Source organism: Scyliorhinus torazame, chromosome 21 (assembly GCF_047496885.1).
Source record: "Scyliorhinus torazame isolate Kashiwa2021f chromosome 21, sScyTor2.1, whole genome shotgun sequence".
Taxonomy (NCBI): domain Eukaryota; kingdom Metazoa; phylum Chordata; class Chondrichthyes; order Carcharhiniformes; family Scyliorhinidae; genus Scyliorhinus; species Scyliorhinus torazame.
This window is the reverse complement of record NC_092727.1, coordinates 110,422,802-110,442,201: the sequence shown is the minus strand read 5'-3', so window position 1 is coordinate 110,442,201 and position 19,400 is coordinate 110,422,802. Positions and strand designations below refer to the sequence as shown.

Genomic DNA, 19,400 nt, shown 5'->3' with positions numbered 1-19,400 from the left:
CCCACTACTTGCCTTCAAACAACCGCGCAACCTCAAACAAACCATTGTTTTCAGCAAACTGCCCAGCCTTCAGAACAGCGATCACGACACCACACAACCCTGCCATGGCAATCTCTGCAAGACATGCCAGATCATCGACAGATCACCATTGCACTTGAGAACACCACCCACCAGGTACGCGGTACATACTCGTGCGACTCGGCCAATGTTGTCTACCTCATACACTGCAGGAAAGGATGTCCCGAAGTGTGGTACATTGGCAAGACGCTGCGACAACGGATGAACAGACATCGCGCGACAATCGCCAGGCAGGAATGTTCCCTTCCAGTCGGGGAACACTTCAGCAGTCGAGGGTATTCAGCCTCTGATCTCCGGGTAAGCGTTCTCCAAGGCGGCCGTCAGGACGTGCGACAACGCAGAATCTCCGAGCAGAAACCTATAGCCAAGTTCCGCACACGTGAGTGCGGCCTCAACCGGGACCTGGGACTCATGTCGTATTACATTCATCCCCCACCACCTGGCCTGCGAAATCCTACCAACTGTCCTGGCTTGAGACAATTCACACCTCTTTAACCTGGGGTTACCCCTATCTCGGGATCTGTAAAGACTTGATTACCTGCAAATGCTCGCATTCAAAGCATTGTCTGGCATCTTTGACTTTGTCAATATATATGTTTCTGGAACATACCTCTTCATTCACCCGAGGAACAGTGCTCCGAAAGCTAGCGATTTGAAGCAAACCTGTTGGACTTTAACCTGGTGTTGTAAGACTTCTTACTTTATTTATTTAATCCGATTTGCTTTTGATGTCTCCATTTCCTTACCCTTATTCTTTCTTACTATTCAATTCCTTCTTTATTTTCCCTTTGCATTACCAAGATTACTTGAAACACTCATGCCATAGAGAGAAATATACAATATTGTACATTTCCCATAGCCACAGAGCTTCGCGTTGCAATACTTTGATAACCTTGAAAATATAGAAATCCATTCCGATAGGGATTCTTTCCTATATCAGTTTACAGATTTGATTCATGTATTGTTATCCCATGTTAAATTGGAGATTATTCGGGCAACTTAAATTAAGAACGTATAAAAGAGTTCATTGGGGCAGAATATTCAAAAAAAAAATTGTCCTTTTCCCTGGGAGGTTAACCTGTGAATCGAGCTGCCAACTCTACTTCTTTGTGCCAAAAGATGATTGAACATGAAGGAAGTGCCGATAATTTTCTTTAAAATTTCCTGGAAGCATAAGAACGAAACTAATTTTGAAATAATGGATATTGCAGTCACAGTTCAGTGCTTCAGTTCTTTTATCATTTAACCTTTTTTTTTTTTACAGGCCACCAAAACACGAACGAGAAGAAGCCAAGCTCAGACAGCGGGTAGGATACAAATAACTTGAGCATAGAGGCATAAAAAATAGGAGCAGGAGTAGGCCATTCAGCCCATTGTGACTGCTCTGCAATTCAATGTGATCATAGCTGATCCTCCTTCTCAACGCCATATGCCCGTTCTCTCTCCAGACCCCTTGACATCTTTAGTGTCTTGGAAATCTTTTGATTTCTTTCTTCAATACGTTCAGTGATTTGGTCTCCAAAGCTTTGTGGTAGAGAATTTCACAGGTTCACCACCTTCTGAGTGGGGTGATTACTCAGTCGTAAGTGGCCTACCCCCAGTCCTGTGACCAAGACCCTTTACTCTAACTCCTCCCCCAGCCAGGGGAAACAACATCCCTACATCCAAGTCTGTCCAGCCTTTCCAGAATTGTGTACATTTCAATGAGATTCCCCCTCATTCTTTAGTCAACCCAATCTCTCCTCATATGACAATCCTGCCATCCCAGGAGTCAGTCTGGTAAACCTTTGTTGCATTCCCTCTGTGGTAAGTATATATTTTCTTACGATAAGGAGACCAAAACTACACACAATACTTCTGGTGTGGTTTCACCAATGCCATGTACGGCTGCGGTAAGACATCCTTGCTCCTGTACTCAAGCCCTCTTGCAATGAAAGCCAACATATCATTTACCTTCTTAACTACTTGCTGTATCTGCATGGTTGCTTTCAATGACTGGTGAACTAGGACTCCCAGGTCCCTAGGTACATCAGTGTTTCCCAGTCTATCATCTAAATAATACTCTGCCATTCTGTTTTTCCTACAGAAGGGATAACTTCACAATTATCCACATTATACTTCATCTGCCATGTATTTGCCCACTCATCCAACTTAATAGTCTTGAAGCCTCTTTACTTCCACCTCACCACTCACAACTCCACCTAGTTTTGTGTCATTAGCAAACTTGACATATTTATTACATTTGATTCCCTCATCCAAACCATTGATATAAATTATGAATAGCTGGGGCCAAGCTTCAGAAAAGGATTTGACCTAGCCTTAACTGTTCAATCTGTTCAGCTCTGGTGTTGCCTTAATAATCAAAGATCAAAAAGGCCCATTCCCCAAAAACATGTAAGGCCCCAAAGATGCAGTCACTGAAGGAAGCTGGCTGAGCTTTAGGAAACAGAGGGTGATGACAGACGCTGCTTTAGTGACTGGAAGCCAGTGTCCCGTGGCATACCATGGGGATTTGTGCTGGGTCGCCTATTGTTCATCATTTATATAAATGACTTAGCAGCACGGTAGCATTGTGGATAGCACAATTACTTCACAGTTCCAGAGTTCCAGGTTCGATTCCGGCTTGGGTCACTGTCTGTGCGGAGTCTGCACATCCTCCCCGTGTGTGCGTGGGTTTCCTCCGGGTTCTCCGGTTTCCTCCCACAGTCCAAAGATGTGCCGGTTAGGTGGATTGGCCATGATAAATTGCCCTTAGTGTCCAAAATTGCCCTTAGTGTTGGGTGGGGTTACTAGGTTATGGGGATAGGGTGGAGGTGTTGACCTTGGGTAGGGTGCTCTTTCCAGGAGCCGGTAGATTGGCAGATCAGACGCCTTTCATGCAGCAGTGCAGACTCGATGGGTCGAAGGGCCTTTTCTGCACTGTATTTTTCTGTGATTCTGTGAATCTAGTTAATATCTGTAGCAATGCGCTAATTACTATGCCCAGTGGTTGAGAGAGAGAAAATGTATCTGACACATAGGATGCATTCTCCTTCTGAACCAGTACACTTCCTTATTAATATAATCAATAAATGAAAACACCTTAAGTTGCTTCCCCTTTAATGGCTAAAGCTTTACAGGGTTTTTAGAGCAAAGAAAGACTTGCATTATCCAGTGCCTTGTCACATTTCTCAGAAATAATTTGAAAGCACTTCATATACAATAAATTACTTTGAAATGCAGTTACAGTGATTATGTAAGTGAACATAGTAAAAGGAATTTGGCAACGCGCAAGGAATGGTGGCCAAGATACAAGGATACATTTGAATACTGCTGAACAGTCTTGTCTGCCTGAATGCACTGAGATGCTGAAATTAAAGTTTCAGTTAATGTCTCATTGGGAATATCTCTGACAATATTGCACTCTCTCATTATTGCATTAAAGTGTCAGACTCTGTTATTTACTCATTACATTCTTGCTCTGACACAAGAGTGTTAATAAGCCACACCAAAATTCAAGGTTACAAAGAACAAAGAACAAAGAAATGTACAGCACAGGAACAGGCCCTTCGGCCCTCCAAGCCCGTGCCGACCATACTGCCCGACTAAACTACAATCTTCTACACTTCCTGGGTCCGTATCCTTCTATTCCCATCCTATTCATATATTTGTCAAGATGCCCCTTAAATGTCCCTATCGTCCCTGCTTCCACTACCTCCTCCGGTAGTGAGTTCCAGGCACCCACTACCCTCTGCGTAAAAAACTTGCCTCGTACATCTACTCTAAACTTTGCCCCTCTCACCTTAAACCTATGCCCCCTAGTAATTGACCCCTCTACCCTGGGGAAAAGCCTCTGACTATCCACTCTGTCTATGCCCCTCATAATTTTGTATACCTCTATCAGGTCGCCCCTCAACCTCCTTCGTTCCAGTGAGAACAAACCGAGTTTATTCAATCGCTCCTCATAGCTTAATACCCTCCATACCAGGCAACATTCTGGTAAATCTCTTCTGCACCCTCTCTAAAGCCTCCACATCCTTCTGGTAGTGTGGCGACCAGAATTGAACACTATACTCCAAGTGTGGCCTAACTAAGGTTCTATACAGCTGCAACATGACTTGCCAATTCTTATACTCAATGCCCCGGCCAATGAAGGCAAGCATGCCGTATGCCTTCTTGACTACCTTCTCCACCTGTGTAGCCCCTTTCAGTGATCTGTGGACCTGTACTCCTAGATCTCTTTGACTTTCAATACTCTTGAGGGTTCTACCATTCACTGTATATTCCCTACCTGCATTAGCCCTTCCAAAATGCATTACCTCACATTTGTCCAGGTTAAACTCCATCTGCCATCTCTCCGCCCAAGTCTCCAGACAATCTAAATCCTGCTGTATCCTCAGACAGTCCTCATCGCTATCCGCAATTCCACCAACCTTTGTGTCGTCTGCAAACTTACTAATCAGACCAGTTACATTTTCCTCCAAAACGTGGACCACAGTAGACAATCTTTTGGTAACAAGCTTACATTCTTCAGTTTCGATTGATTTGTGGGTTGCTAAAAACATATGAAATACATCCGGGATTTGAACAAATTATTATTCCATTGTGGATCTGAGCAAATTATTGAAAAAGAAAATTGTTGCTTTGCTAAGTTCGAACGAGGCAATGTAACACGCATGCCAGTCTAAGGAGTTAAAACCTTTTGGGCACTTCGAAGTGTTCAATGTCATAGCCAGGTGAGTTGGATAACATAAAAAAGGCAATTGATAGAAAATTAGTTTAGTTTGTCAATATCTAATTTAAGAGGATTGTTCAAATCTACAATTATACAATTGACCCCACTTGTTCTTGCAGAAGCTTGATTTCCACCGAGCACAGATTGAAAATGAAAATATTTTAATGCTGGAGAGGTTGGCTGACATAATGGCTCCGCACCCAGGAGGTCCCAGCTGGAATGACTACAAGAAAGAAAAGTAGGTCATTGTTTTTAGACTATTTCTATTTCTGCTGGATTGCCTACAATCCCTTTCAAACTACTTACTTCTTGCTCTTAACTTTGTTTGACTCTTAAATTAACCATCACCTTCGACGTTCTGTCTTACTCTATGATTGCCAGTTTGGCTCTCGATATGGCATCACAAAGCTGCTTATTGTATTTCCCATTTTGATTTGATTTGATTTATTATTGTCACATGTATTAGTAGACAGTGAAAAGTATTGTTTCTTGCATGCTGTACAAACAATGCATACCGTACATGGAGAAGGAAGGAGAGACTGCAGAATATAATGTTACAGTTATAGCAAGGTGTAGAGAAAAGATCAACTTAATACGAGGTAGGTCCATTCAAAAGTCTGATGGCAGTAGGGAAGAAGCTGTTCTTGAGTCGGTTGGTACGTGACCTCAAACTTTGGTATCTTTTTCCGAACGGAAGAAGGTGGAAGAGCGTATGTCCGGGGTGCGTGGGGTCCTTAATTATGCTGGTTGCCTTTCTGAGGCAGCGGGAATTATAGATAGAGTCAATGGATGGGAGGCTGGTTTGCATGATGGACTGGGCTACATTCACGACCTTTTGTAGTTTCCTGCAGTTTGGGCAGAGCAGGCTCCATACCAAGCTGTGATACAGCCAGAAAGAATGCTTTCTATGGGTCATCTGTAGAAGTTGGTGAGGGTCGTAGCTGACATGCCAAATTTCCTTAGTCTTCTGAGAAAGTAGAGTCGTTGGTGGGCTTTCTTAACTAGAGTGTCGGCATGGGGGGACCAAGACAGGCTGGTGGTGATCTGTACACCTAAAAACCTGAAGCTCTCAATCCTTTCTACTTCGTTCCCATTGATGTAGACAGGGGCATGTTCTCCACTACGCTTCCTGAAGTCGATGATAATCTCCTTTGTTTGGTTGACATTGAGGGAGAGATTATTGGCGTCACACCAGTTCAGCAGATTGTCAATCTCATTCCTGTACTCTGTCTCGTCATTGTTTGAAATCTGACCCACTACGGTGGTGTCATCAGCAAATTTGAAAATCGAATTGGAGGGGAATTTGCCCACACAGTCATAGGTGGAGAAGGAGTATAGTAGGGGGCTGAGGACACAGCCTTGAGGGACACCGGTGTTGAGGATGATCGTGGAGGAGGTGTTGTTGCCTATCTTTACTGGTTGTGGCCTGTGGGTTAGAAACTTCAGGATACAGTCGCAGAGGGAGAAGCCGAGGCCAAGGCCACTGAGTTTGGAGATAAGTTTCGTAGGAATGATGGTGTTGAAGGCTGAGCTGTAGTCGATAAATAGGAGTCTGACATAGGTGTCTTTGTTATCTAGGTGTCCCAGGGTAGAGTGCAGGGCCATGGAGATGGCGTCTGCTGTGGACCTGTTGCAGCGGTAGCAAACTAGTGGATCAAGGCAATCTGGAAGGCTGAAGTTGATTTGTGCCATGACTAACCTTTCGAAGCACTTCATGATGATGGATGTCAGAGCCACTGGACGATAGTCATTAAGGCACGCTGCTTGACTTTTTTTTGGGTCAGGGATGATGGCCGTCTTCTTGAAGCAGGTAGTTGTAAAGAGAGGTTGAAGATGTCTGCGAATACCCACGCCAGCTGATCCGCGCAAGACCTGAGTGCTCATCCGGGTACCCCATCCAGGCCAGTGGCTTTCCGTGGGTTGACCTTCGAGAAGGCTGCTCTGACATCTGCAATGGTGATCTCATATACAAGTTCATCCGCGGCTTCTGGGGTGGAGGGCTCGCTGACCTCTTGCTCAAAGCGGGCATAGAATGCGTTGAGCTCATCAGGGAGGGGTGCGTTGGAGCCGACGATTTTACATGCCTTCATCTTATAGCCTGTTATGTCTTGCAGACCTTGCCATAGACGGCGGGGATCCGTGTGGCTAGCCTGGGACTCGAGCTTGGTCCGGTACTGTCTTTTGACATCTTTGATGGATTTCTTTAGATCATATCTGGCTTTCTTGTAGAGGTCAGGGTCGCCTGACTTGAACGCCTCAGACCGAGACTTCAGCAAGCAGTGGATATCCCTGTTCATCCAGGGTTTCCGGTTGGGAAACAAGCGGATTTGCTTCTTTGGCACACAGTCTTCTACACACTTACTAATGAAGTCAGTTACTGTAGTGGCCTACTCGTTCAGGCTGGTCGCAGAGTTTTGAAATACTGACCAGTCCACTGACTCTAAGCAGTCCCGTAGGAGATCATCCGATTCCTCAGACCAACAATGCACAACTTTCTTTGACGGATTCTCCCGCTTCAGTTTTTGCTTATAAGCCGGGAGCAGGATCACAGCCTTGTGGTCAGATTTGCCAAAGTGTGGGCGGGTGATAGAGCGGTAGGCATGTTTGATATTTGTGTAGCAGTGGTCCAGGATGTTTGGGCCTCTGGTGGAACTGGTGACGTGTTGGTGGTAATTTGGTAGTATGCTCTTGAGCTTGGCCTGATTGAAGTCCCCAGCTACAATGAACAAGGCCTTGGGATGTTTCGTTTCAAGGCTATTTGTGGTGGTGAATATTTCGTCCAGTGCGATTTTCACGGGGGTGGGGTGTAAACTGCCGTCAGGATAACGGAGCAGAACTCCCACGAAAGGTAGTAGGGGTGGCATTTTAGCGTCCGGTATTCCAGGCCCGGGGAGCAGAAACTCGCCAGTGTTGCTACACCTTGGCACCAGGAGGTGTTGATGAGGAGGCAGACCCCACCTCCCCTTGCCTTGCCTGAGGCCGCCGTACGGTCCATTCGGTGGATTGAGAAGCCGTCTGGTTGGACCTCTGTGCTTGAAATTATGTCATCTTTGAATATCTTCAAAATCTTCACTGGTGCATTTTGTAAGCAAGTTGCCATTATAAAGCTTAATTAAAACTATATTGAGGGGTATTTAGCTTTCTGTCAAATAGTCCAGTGCTTTGTTTAACCGTTCACTTGCTGTTACTAACTCCGGGATAATGGAAGACTTTGTGTTCTCTTTTTAAAAAATTTCTGGTCCAGTTCTGTCCACTATTTCAAATACAATTTCATTCTAAAGTCACACAATTCGTTCCGATTTTATGCCTTTTCACCTTTGTTTAGTGCAGTGACTGATTACATTTGATATCAACAGTGCAAGAACGTTCTAGGGCTGTTAGTTCAGCTGTGCTATTGTAACAGTGGAATGAATTGTCTATTCTTTAGCTGTGGGAGACTGAGCCTACCTGAATTCCCGAGGGTCAGGAACATTACCTGAGATATCTGTCAATAGTGCAGTTGGGGCAGCTACTTAACTGTATTGGAGGATGGTATATTTGGCAGCAGGAAGCCGCTGGGTAGGAATGATGGGTGAAGAGTTTTTTTAAGAAAAGAGAAAGGTCCTTTTCCCCAGTAGGAAGTATATCCTTAAAAAGCCCGTTGCTGAAAGGAAACTGGCCTTTTCGCATGTTGTGGCCACCATTTCAGCAGGATGTAATCTTGGCAATTCCCTATGCTCACTACATGCAGACATAGAATGCACGCTGGACAACAGAGGTAGAACTGTGGAAATTTGTCTGTGATGTAACCCATAAGGATTGTGGATACAAGAAGCACCTACTTCTACTTCTTCAGGAAACCTAAGCTTGCCTAATTAATGTGGATAATTTATGTAATTGACCTGAAATAATTTCAGTTTTTCAAAGGTGTGCCTTCTTCATATATTCTGCACGTCCAATATTGAGTTTCCTACACCGTTGCCGATTCTATCCTTAGATCTTCAGTTATCAATATTATTGGTCTAATCACATCCTCGTATTTCAAGTGCATCCTCCACATCAGTTCCATGCCTACGTGAAGCTCTGTTTCTTCTCTTGTGGCAGATATTTTCCCTTCATCAATTAGTTCTCATAACTTTCTTGCACGCTGTTGTGCGTTTTAAGATTGCCCGTAAGAATCATGCCAGCCTCTAACTCCCTGTGGTAACTTCGAGTTTCAATTATATAGATTCTTCTGTGATAGTGATGCTCTGAACTTTCCTTTCTTCCTTCCAAGGGACAAATACATTCAGGTGTGTGCTTCTCCACTTGCCTAACCTAAGGTGAAAACAAAGGGTTGAGTTTCTGATTGTTACAGAGTCTGTCTCATGTACCTGGTATTCCTGTGCACTTCCACACAACTGGACTGGCTTCTATGCACTCTTTACAAGGTTAGGTAATTTAAATAGTTAGCATGTGTCCCCTACTCGCAGTCAAAAGCCTAGATGGTGTGTGGAGAATCTACAGTGCCGCAGTTCTTGAAGGTGAAGAAGCCTTTGCTGCTTCAACGCAGTGAACCCACAACGAGGGCTACTGCTTTTAGTGACAAAAGTCTGGATATGGTGGTGGAGAAGAATACAAGTAGGAAGATGCAGTATGTGATGCTGATGGGAAAATGAGGTGATGCCAACCCAGCATTGATAAGAGGAAGGAAAAGCTGGAGACAAATGTACAGCAGCCATTGTCCAGAAATCCATACAGGAATTGCTTATTGAACTTAACTAATTGATAAACTGCAGTTTTCCCTGATCATCTTTGTGTTCAATGGAATGCTGAATAATTTATAGCAATACTACTGCTATACCTATTTGGCAAATCCCATAAAATAGGATTTTGAAAACCTGCAGTGCACCTGGGGTGAGTTTCAATTCCAGTGTGACCTGCAGTGGAGTTCTTAAACAGCAGGTTGCAGAATCAAATAGTGTGTTGAAGGTAAAATAATTAATTACTATTTTGGTTTGTGACGATCTGAGAGTATGCCACGTTGTCACGGAGATCAGCTGTGGAGGGTCGAAGGTTCCTTTGTTTCAGTTATTTGGGTGTTTGCTCAGAAAGTAGCAGGTGCACTTTTGGTTTGATGTAAACTGCATCTCATTGGATAGAGAGAGCGACAATAGGAGATAATTGTTAGTCAGGCCTATGCTTTAAATGGAAAATATACTAACTTTATCATTGACTGTACAGAATGCGTGTAGAGCTCACACGCAGGTTGGATTTATTGTGGGGGAAAGCAGCTGGAGGATTTGCTCTAGCTTGAGGTTAGGGGAATAAATCTGCAGTGGTCCTCACAAAGGCTTGTGTCAGAGAACAGTCAGCAGAGTTGGCTTGGAAGCTGTGAGAATGTAGTTGGATATCTGCCGGCAACCATATCAAAGATCTGAGGCATCCACAGTATTCAATAAAAGTTGAAGGCTTGCTTAGCCCAAAAGCTAATGGAAGGATTGCCACAAAATATTACCTCAGAGAATAGCTGGAAGATGGAAGGGAAATAAAGCAAATTCCACGGGGCTGTGGCATTCAGTGTGGGTTGATTCTAAAGAAATTAATGAACTTTGAAGAGTGTTGAAATGTATAAGGGAATCCTTTGGGGAAAAGTAAATGGAAGTAAAGAACTCATAGAATAAGTAATTATAAACTATAGTATTAACAATGATTGCTTTGTTTAATTCTGATATACAGTAAAGTTTGTTTTTGTTTAAAAATGGGAAATATTGTGGCATAGTTCAGTCAGTTGATTGCTGGATGTTTGGAGTTCTCATTTAAATGTCAACAATTCCTAACAGGGACAACACAGGGACAATGCTACCGTGCTGGGCAGCACGGTAGCATTGTGGATAACACAATTGCTTCACAGCTTCAGGGTCCCAGGTTCGATTCCGGCTTGGGTCACTGTCTGTGTGGAGTCTGCACATCCTCCCTGTGTGTGCGTGGGTTTCCTCCGGGTGCTCCGGTTTCCTCCCACAGTCCAAAGATGTGCAGGGTAGGTGGATTGGCCATGATAAATTGCCCTTAGTGTCCAAAATTGCCCTTAGTGTTGGGTGGGGTTACTGGGTTATGGGAATCGGGTAGAGGTGTTGACCTTGGGTAGGGTGCTCTTTCCAAGAGTCGGTGCAGACTCGATGGGCTGAATGGCCTCCTTCTGCACTGTAAATTCTATGATAACAGGGTATTGTAAACTGGTTTTCTTTAGAAGTTGTATCAATGAATGTCATAAGTCAATGAATAGGAAGAAGGTGTTTGAAATTTACAAACATTCTTGACCCATGGAGTATAAAACCAGTGGCTCCATTCATCATGATCAGGAATAATGAAACACCCAGTAGGTTTGCTAGTGTACTGTTTTCACTGGAAGGTATTTGGAATTTCTAGATGAAAATGATCACGGTCCATCTTGCTTCCCTTCCACCATGCTGTAATGGAGTTGTTAATCAATTTCCATCCACTAGTTTGCAATATGCCTAAAAATGGCATAAGGAAACCCAGAAAGCTTGGGAACTTTAGGCTCGGGAGTCAATTATTTTCCTCCTCAAACTACTCATCTGCTGTCTCCAAAATGTTATTGTCTGAAATAAGTCAATCTAATTTGCATTTCAAAGTGCTGAAACAACTTTGGATTCTGAATGATCTCACCTTCGTGCACAAACGTGAGTATGGATGATAAGACGAGCACAAAAGGCTACCAAGGCCAATCAAAAGAACAGAAAATCAGAACTTGCGGTGTGTCTCTTTTAATGCATACATTCCTGGATTAATGGGGTGCGGAATTAATAAGCCATTCTAATAGTGGGGCCACCCAGCCCCGCCTCTTCTGGTCCATTATTTACTGACAAAGTGTGAAGCAGAATCCGGATATGATTTTCCTCTGTGCTATAATAAGATAGCCCGTTAAAAGTACATTGATTGTGGTTTTTAATCTGTGTTTAAAAGAGATCAAAATTATTTTATCAATAACCATAGACTGTTACTGTGATGTTATTTCACTGCTGGCATTGTTTGACCCAGCAACTGATTATTTACAGATGGAGCGGCACATCAGCAGTGCATGATAAGCTGCCGCTAATTTCACAAGAATCGAGGAGTGTGATGTCCAGAAAACCATTGCCGAAGGAGCAGAAGGTAAGCTACAGTCACTTTTAACTCAAACATAATAATGTCATTGGCACATCTCTGTCACAGACGTTTTATTTCTGTAGTTGCGATTTATTTAGCTTTCAGTATTCAGCATTTTATTCACATGCCTTTGCCATGCCCTAAGGGTTGAATTTACTGTAACTATGAAAGCTGTAGTCATGTCTGCCTGACATCAAAATAGCCTGCCCATTAAATATTTTTTGGTCAGAAACATTTTCTGTGCAACACCAGTCCTCACAATTTAATCATAGTATGTTTAATCATTCGAAATAGTAACTTGTACTGTAGCAGAGAGAATATTGCCATTGATGGCAACTCCATTCAGCTCTGGAGCTACAAGGCCCAGCTGCAGATTGCACCACCTCGGTCTGGGCTGCAACAGTTTAGGCTTGCTGACTCGGGCGATAGCATGCAAGTGGCAATGGTGGGAGTGGAAATGTTGTCAACCTGAGAGAGGACAGCAGGATTACACAGCATGGAGCCACTGCCGCTCTTCTGGGCCAGAGCCTCCGCAATCCTTGTAACCCAATGAAGAATAGATAGCTGGAGGTAACCAATAAGCCTCTTTGCAGATTGGTAGTCAGCTATGCGGTGTCTGCAGTCTGAGCCCCAAAGGCAGCAGATTGACCCTTTAGCCCTGCTTTTCCCACATCGTAATCAACAACTTACCGTGGGCATGCTTTGCATTGACAGGGCACTGAATTAATTTAAATTTGACCATGAAAATGGCTTGGAACCCATACTAACTCCTTCAGGTGGGCACCCCATATGCCACTCTCATCCCAGCACCCCCCTTTCCAATTTACATATAGTTTACTGTTGCAGATTTCTGTCACATTTATGTTTGCGCATTCAATTGTTTATTCATAAAGAGCAAAAAAAGTACAACTGGATGGGTCGTGAGTATGCCGGTCTAATGTCATTACACAGACATCAAATGTAAAAGCTACCAAAGGAATAAGAAAACATCCTATCGACAATATATAATCAGGAATGCTACCAGTAAAAATAACAGGGGACTAACTGTGGTGGTATGTATTAGGGGTAATACGGTACACCCCGTGTCGACAGGCTATTGGTGGAGGGATGCCAGGTCCTGATAGGATCTGCCACCTACTGGACTCCACCCAGAAATGCCGGTATAAGAACCCAGCTTTTCCCTCCATTTCCCTCAGCAGCTGCATTCTGTAACCACGCTGCTGGGGATAAAGTTCTGCTTAATAAAGCCTTCAATTGACATTACCTCAACCTGCCTCGCGTCATATTGACGGTGCTACACTAACGAAACAGCTTCAAATATTTTTCAAACATATGGTAGCATTTTCTGCATGTATAGTGGGTTTAACTAACAATGTGTTCTGTTAGAATTATTGATTACCATGAGAGACCCGGTGCTGCATTTGCCAAAGCTATCACCATTAGCTTTATTAAAAAGTCTTTCCAAAATACACCAATCCCTACAACTCTGATGTTTTTTTTTTAATGATGGCAAGCAAGATTGGATATTTTCAGAGTAGTTGAAGACTTTAAGTGCATTCCATGAATCCTTAGCCAATGATAGCGAAGCATCACAGCACGAATGATGACAGAAATTATTTAGAAGCAATAATAAAGTGCACACTTTAAGTCTATAGTTAGCAAAATATTAATGTACAAAATTGTTCTTATAAAACTTTAAAAGCAGTGAATTGGAGTATAATTCATGTGCTCTGTTTATATATTACACGCTAGTTAAATAAATGTTGCTGTATAATGACCTTTTGCTTCCTGAGGACAATGCTTATTTTCTAAAAATTCATAAATGAATTTGCCTACCGGCAATTGACACATAGAAATAGGAACAGGGACAGGCCATTTGTCCATTGAGTCTGCTCCGCCTTTTCAGTGTGATCATTCTTGCTCTCTCCCCATACCCCTTCATGCCTTTATTGTCTAGAAATCTATCTATTTCTTTCTGAAATACGTTCAGTAACATGGTATCCACAGCCTTATGTGGTAGAGAATTTCACTGTTCACCACCCTCGTGAGTGAAGACATTTCTCCTCATCTCAGTTCCAAAATGGCCAACTCCATATTCTGTGACCATGACCCTTTGTACCATTGTTCCAACCCGCTCCCCCCAACCATGGGAAATACCCAATTATTTGCTGTTGAGCCAACTGAAAAATAATTCTGCTTGCACTCATTTTGTTATCAAATCTTTTCAGTGTCTGTACTGTCTTTACTGCAATTGTATAGGGCATTGGTGAGCCACACTTGGTGTATTGTGTGCAGTTTTTGTGTCCTTATCTGAGGAAGGATGTTCTTGCTGTGGAGGTAATGCAGAGGAGGTTTCCAGACTGATACAATGAATGTTTCTATGTACACCTCTTTCCCCCATCTTCACTCCCACAGAATTCACCACTTTGCAACACTACGCCACCAGCTTATATCATTCAAGGTATGCTTGTTATTACATGAATATACAATTTGGTTATTCCAAATAAATTGGAGTAAGTATAAATCATACTTACTAAGCATGATGTTAACTAAGCCTCACATGTCAACTATATTAAAAAAGGTTCATCAATAATTGTACCAAATCTGTTGTTTTTTTAAAAAAAAAATGACTGAAGTGATAAGTAGTCACTTGATTATCTTTCAAATTGGCATTTTCACATCAGGATTGTTTAAAAAAATATATATATATTTATTCAGGTTTTTCAACAAGTTTTCAACAACCCCGCCCCCCCCCCCCCCCCCAACAAAAAGAAAGCAACAAGAACACAACAAGTAGACATTATACATTGGATTTCCCCTATATACAGTAACCCCCCATATAACAGTAAAAAGCACAAATAGGAGAAAAAAAAACACCTTAACCCAAACGCCACCCCAAGAGAACCCCCCCCCCCCCCCCCCGCCCCTGGGCTGCTGCTGCTGACCTCCTCCTAATGCTTCGCGAGATAGTCTAGGAACGGTTGCCACCGCCTGAGGAACCCCTGCACAGACCCTCGCAAGGCAAACTTTATCCTCTCCAGCCTGATGAACCCTGACATGTCATTGATCCAAGCATCCACACTCAGGGGCTTTGCATCCTTCCATAGAAGCAAAATCCTCCACCGGGCTACCAGGGACGCAAAGGCCAGAATACCGGCCTCTTTCGCCTCCTGCACTCACGGCTCGTCCGATACCCCAAATAATGCTAATCCCCAGCTCGGCTTGACCCGGGCATTCACCACTTGGACATAGTCCTCGCAAAACCCCTCCAAAACCCATCTAGTGCCGGGCACGACCAGAACATATGGACGTGATTTGCCGGGCTCCCCGAGCACCTCCCACATCTGTCCTCCACTCCAAAGAACCTACTCAACCTCGCCCCTGTCATATGCGCTCTGAGTAACCTTGAACTGTATTAGGCTAAGCCTGGCGCAAGAGGAGGAAGAATTAACCCTACTCAGGGCATCAGCCCACAGACCCTCATCTATCTCCTCCCCAAGCTCCTCCTCCCACTTGCCCTTTAACTCCTCCACCGAGGCCTCCTCCTCTTCCTGCAGCTCCTGATAAATCGCCGAAACCTTGCCTTCTCCAACCCATACACCCGAAATCACCCTGTCCTGAATCCCACGTGCCGGGAGGAGTGGGAATTCCCTCACCTGCCGCCTCACAAACGTCCTCACTTGCATGTACCTAAAAGCATTTCCCGGGGCTAGCCCAAACTTCTCCTCCAATGCCCCTAGGCTCGCAAACGTCCCATCGATGAACAGGTCCCCCATTCTTCTAATCCTTGCCCGATGCCAGCTCCGAAACCCCCCATCAATCCTTCCCGGGCCGAACCGATGATTCTCCCGAATCGGGGACCAAACCGAGGCCCCCACCTCGTCCCTGTGTCGCCTCCACTGCCCCCATATCTTCAGCGTTGCCGCCACCACCGGACTCGTGGTGTACCTTGTCGGCGAGAGCGGTAGCGGTGCCATCACCAGCGCCCTCAGGCTCGTGCCCACACAGGATGCCATCTCTAACCTCTTCCACGCTGCCCCCCCTCCCTCCATTACCCACTTACGGATCATCGCCGCATTGGCTGCCCAATAATAGCCACACAGATTCGGCAGCGCCAGCCCCCCCCTATCCCTGCTACGCTCCAGAAACACCCTCTTCACCCTTGGGGTCTTGTTTGCCCACACAAATCCCATGATGCTCCTGCTTACCTGTTTGAAAAAGGCCTTGGGGATCGAAATGGGAAGGCACTGGAACACAAAGAGAAACCTCGGAAGGACCGTCATTTCTACCGACTGCACCCTACCCGCCAGTGTGAGTGGCAGCACATCCCATCTTTTAAAATCCTCCTCCATCTGCTCCACCAACCGCGTCAAATTAAGCTTGTGCAGGGCCCCCCAACTCCTAGCTGCTTGGATCCCCAGGTACCAAAAGCTCCTATCCGCCCTGTTCAGCGGTAACTCATCTATCCCCCTTCCCTGGTCCCCTGAGTGCACCACAAAGAGCTCACTCTTCCCTACGTTGAGTTTATACCCCGAAAAGTCCCCAAACTCCCTAAGGATCCGCATGACCTCCGCCATCCCCTCCACTGGATCCGCAACATACAACAACAGGTCATCGACATACAACGACACCCGGTATTACTCTTCCCCCCCCCCCCCCGAACCAATCCCCTCCATTTCCTGGACTCCCTCAGTGCCATGGCCAGCAGCTCAATTGCCAGTGCAAACACCAAGAGGGATAAGGGGCACCCCTGTCTCATCCCCCGGTACAGCCGAAAGTACTCCGACCTCCGCCGGTTCGTAGCCACACTCGCCACCGGGGCTCTATATAGCAGCCTGACCCAGCTGATGAACCCCTCCCCGAACCCAAACCTCCGCAACACTCCCACTCCACCCGATCAAAGGCCTTCTCCGCGTCCATAGCTGCCACTACCTCCGCTTCCCCCTCCACCGAGGGCATCATAATCACATTGAGGAGCCTCCGCACATTTGTCTTTAGCTGCCTACCCTTCACGAATCCCGTCTGGTCCTCATGAATCACCCCCGGGTCACAGTCCTCAATTCTCGTAGCCAGCACCTTCGCCAGCAACTTAGCGTCAACATTGAGGAGCGAGATTGGTCTATATGACCCACCTTGCAATGGATCCTTGTCCCGCTTCAAGATCAAAGAAATCAGCACCCTAGACATTGTCGGGGGCATGGTCCCCTCCTCCCTTGCCTTATTAAAAGTCCTCACTAGCAACGGGCCCAGCAGGTCCACGTATTTCCTATAAAATTCAACCGGGAACCCATCCGGCCTCGGGGCCTTCCCCGCCTGCATGTTCCCCAAACCTTTAATCAGCTCCTTCAGCCCAATCGGCGCCCCCAAACAAGCCACCTGCTCCTCTTCCACCCTCGGGAACCTCAGCTGATCTAGGAATCGTCGCATCCCCTCCTCCCCCGCTGGGGGCTCAGACCTGTACAGATCCCCATAGAAGTCCCTAAATACCTCGTTTATTCTCACCGCACTCCGCACCGTATTCCCCCCTCCATCCCTAACTCCACCAATCTCCCTCGCTGCCTCCCTCTTACGAAGCTGATGTGCCAGCATCCGACTCGCCTTCTCCCCATACTCCTAAACTGCCCCTTGCGCTTTCCTCCACTGTGCCTCTTCTTTCCCCGTAGTCATCAGGTCGAATTCCATCTGGAGGTTCCGTCGCTCCCTAAGTAGCCCCTCCACGTGGGCCTCTGCATAACTCCTGTCCACCCTTAAAATCTCCCCCACCAAACTCTCCCTCTCCCGCCTCTCTGTCTTCTCCCTGTGGGGCCTAATGGAGATTAGCTCTCCCTTGACCACCGCCTTCAACGCCTCCCAGACTACCCCCACCTGTACCTCCCTGTTGTCATTGGCCTCCAAGTATCTTTCAATACACCCCCGCACCCGCCCACACACCCCCTCATCCGCCAACAGGCGCCACAGCAGGCGCTGGTCCCTCTCCTCCCCCAACTCTAGCTCCATCCAATGCGGGGCGTGGTCCGAGATGGCTATGGCCGAGTATTCCGTTCCCTCCACTTTCGGGATTAGCGCCCTACTCAAAATGAAAAAATCTATCCGGGAGTAGGCTCTATGGACGTGGGAAAAGAAAGAAAATTCCCTGGCCTGCGGCCTGGCAAACCTCCATGGATCCACTCCCCCCATCTGATCCATAAACCCCCTGAGCACCTTGGCCGCAGCCGGCCTCTTACCCGTTCTGGTCCTAGAATGGTCCAGTGCTGGGTCCAGCACCGTGTTAAAGTCCCCATTATCAAGCTTCCTACCTCCAGATCCGGAATCCGACCCAACATGCGTTTCATAAATCCGGCATCATCCCAATTCGGGGCAAATATACGTTCACCAGTACCATCCGCATCCCCTGCAACCTACCACTCACCATCACATAACAATCTCCATTATCCGCTACAATATTCAGTGCCTCGAACGACACCCGCTTCCCCACCAGTATTGCAACCCCTCTGTTCTTTGCATCCTGCCCTGAATGAAAGACCTGCCCTACCCATCCCTTTCTCAGCCTAATCTGATCTGCCACCTTCAAATGTGTCTCCTGGAGCATAACCACGTCTGCCTTCAGTCCCTTTAAGTGCGCGAACACTCGGGCCCTCTTGACCGGACCGTTCAGGCCCCTCACATTCCAAGTTATCAGCTGGATCAGGGGGCAGACTAGACATCTCCTTTTCTAGGCCAGCCACGTGCCCGCGCCTCCCGCATCCTCCAGTCCCCAGGTCGCGGACCCCCGCCCCAACCACCTCTCCTACTTCCAGCTCCCCTTTGGCCAATGCAGCAGCAACCCAGTTCCCCCCCACCCCACCCCTTGCCCCCCTCCCCCCGCTAGATCCTCATCTAGCCATTTTACTCCCCCCATGACACTCCCGTAAGTCAGCTGACTCCTGCTGACCCCGGCCTCTCCCGCCATTCCATCGACCCCCCAGTGAAAATCCCCCATCCTTGGCAGTCAGTGTGTGCTCCTCTCCAGCACAGCCCCCCCCCCCAACCCGGCCCCGCCCCCCTCCTTCCCTAGCGCGGGAAAAAGCCCGCGCTTTCCGTCTGAGGCGACCCCTCCCCCTCTGGCGCAGCTCCTTTTTGCGGCCTTACCCCAACTACCCACCCTCGGCCCTCCACCCCCCCTCTTCCTCCGTGGGGCCCTGCCCCTCCAACACCGACGCCCACACTCTCCCACAGCCCGCACATCAAATCCATTCACCCATCCCCACCCAGCACCGAAACAAAAAGAACATTCCCCAAACGCAGTAAACACATAAACATCCCCCCACGGCAAACCCTCAGTTTGAGTCCAACTTTGCAGCCTGGATAAAGTTCCATGCCTCATCAGGCGTTTCAAAATAGTGGTGTTGATCTTGGAACGTGACCCACAATCGCGCTGGATGCAGCATCCCAAACTTCACCCCCTTCCGATGGAGAAGCACCTTCGCCCGGTTAAAACCAG

General features: G+C 46.4%; 1 protein-coding gene across 5 annotated transcripts in view; it reads left to right on the top strand.

Moving 5' to 3' along the window:
* The window catches only part of LOC140398492 (uncharacterized), a 99,321-nt gene that overhangs the window by 32,356 nt on the left and 47,565 nt on the right, over positions 1 to 19,400 (top strand). For all 5 annotated transcript variants that reach the window (XR_011937498.1, XM_072487243.1, XM_072487244.1 and 2 more), the window contains 3 exons: positions 1,343 to 1,385; positions 4,912 to 5,030; positions 11,830 to 11,926. Coding sequence is in view for 4 of the 5 variants with exons in the window: in XM_072487243.1 (XP_072343344.1) it covers positions 1,343 to 1,385; positions 4,912 to 5,030; positions 11,830 to 11,926 (259 nt within the window). In the remaining variant the exon portion in view is untranslated. The remainder of the gene's footprint in view (positions 1 to 1,342; positions 1,386 to 4,911; positions 5,031 to 11,829; positions 11,927 to 19,400) is intronic.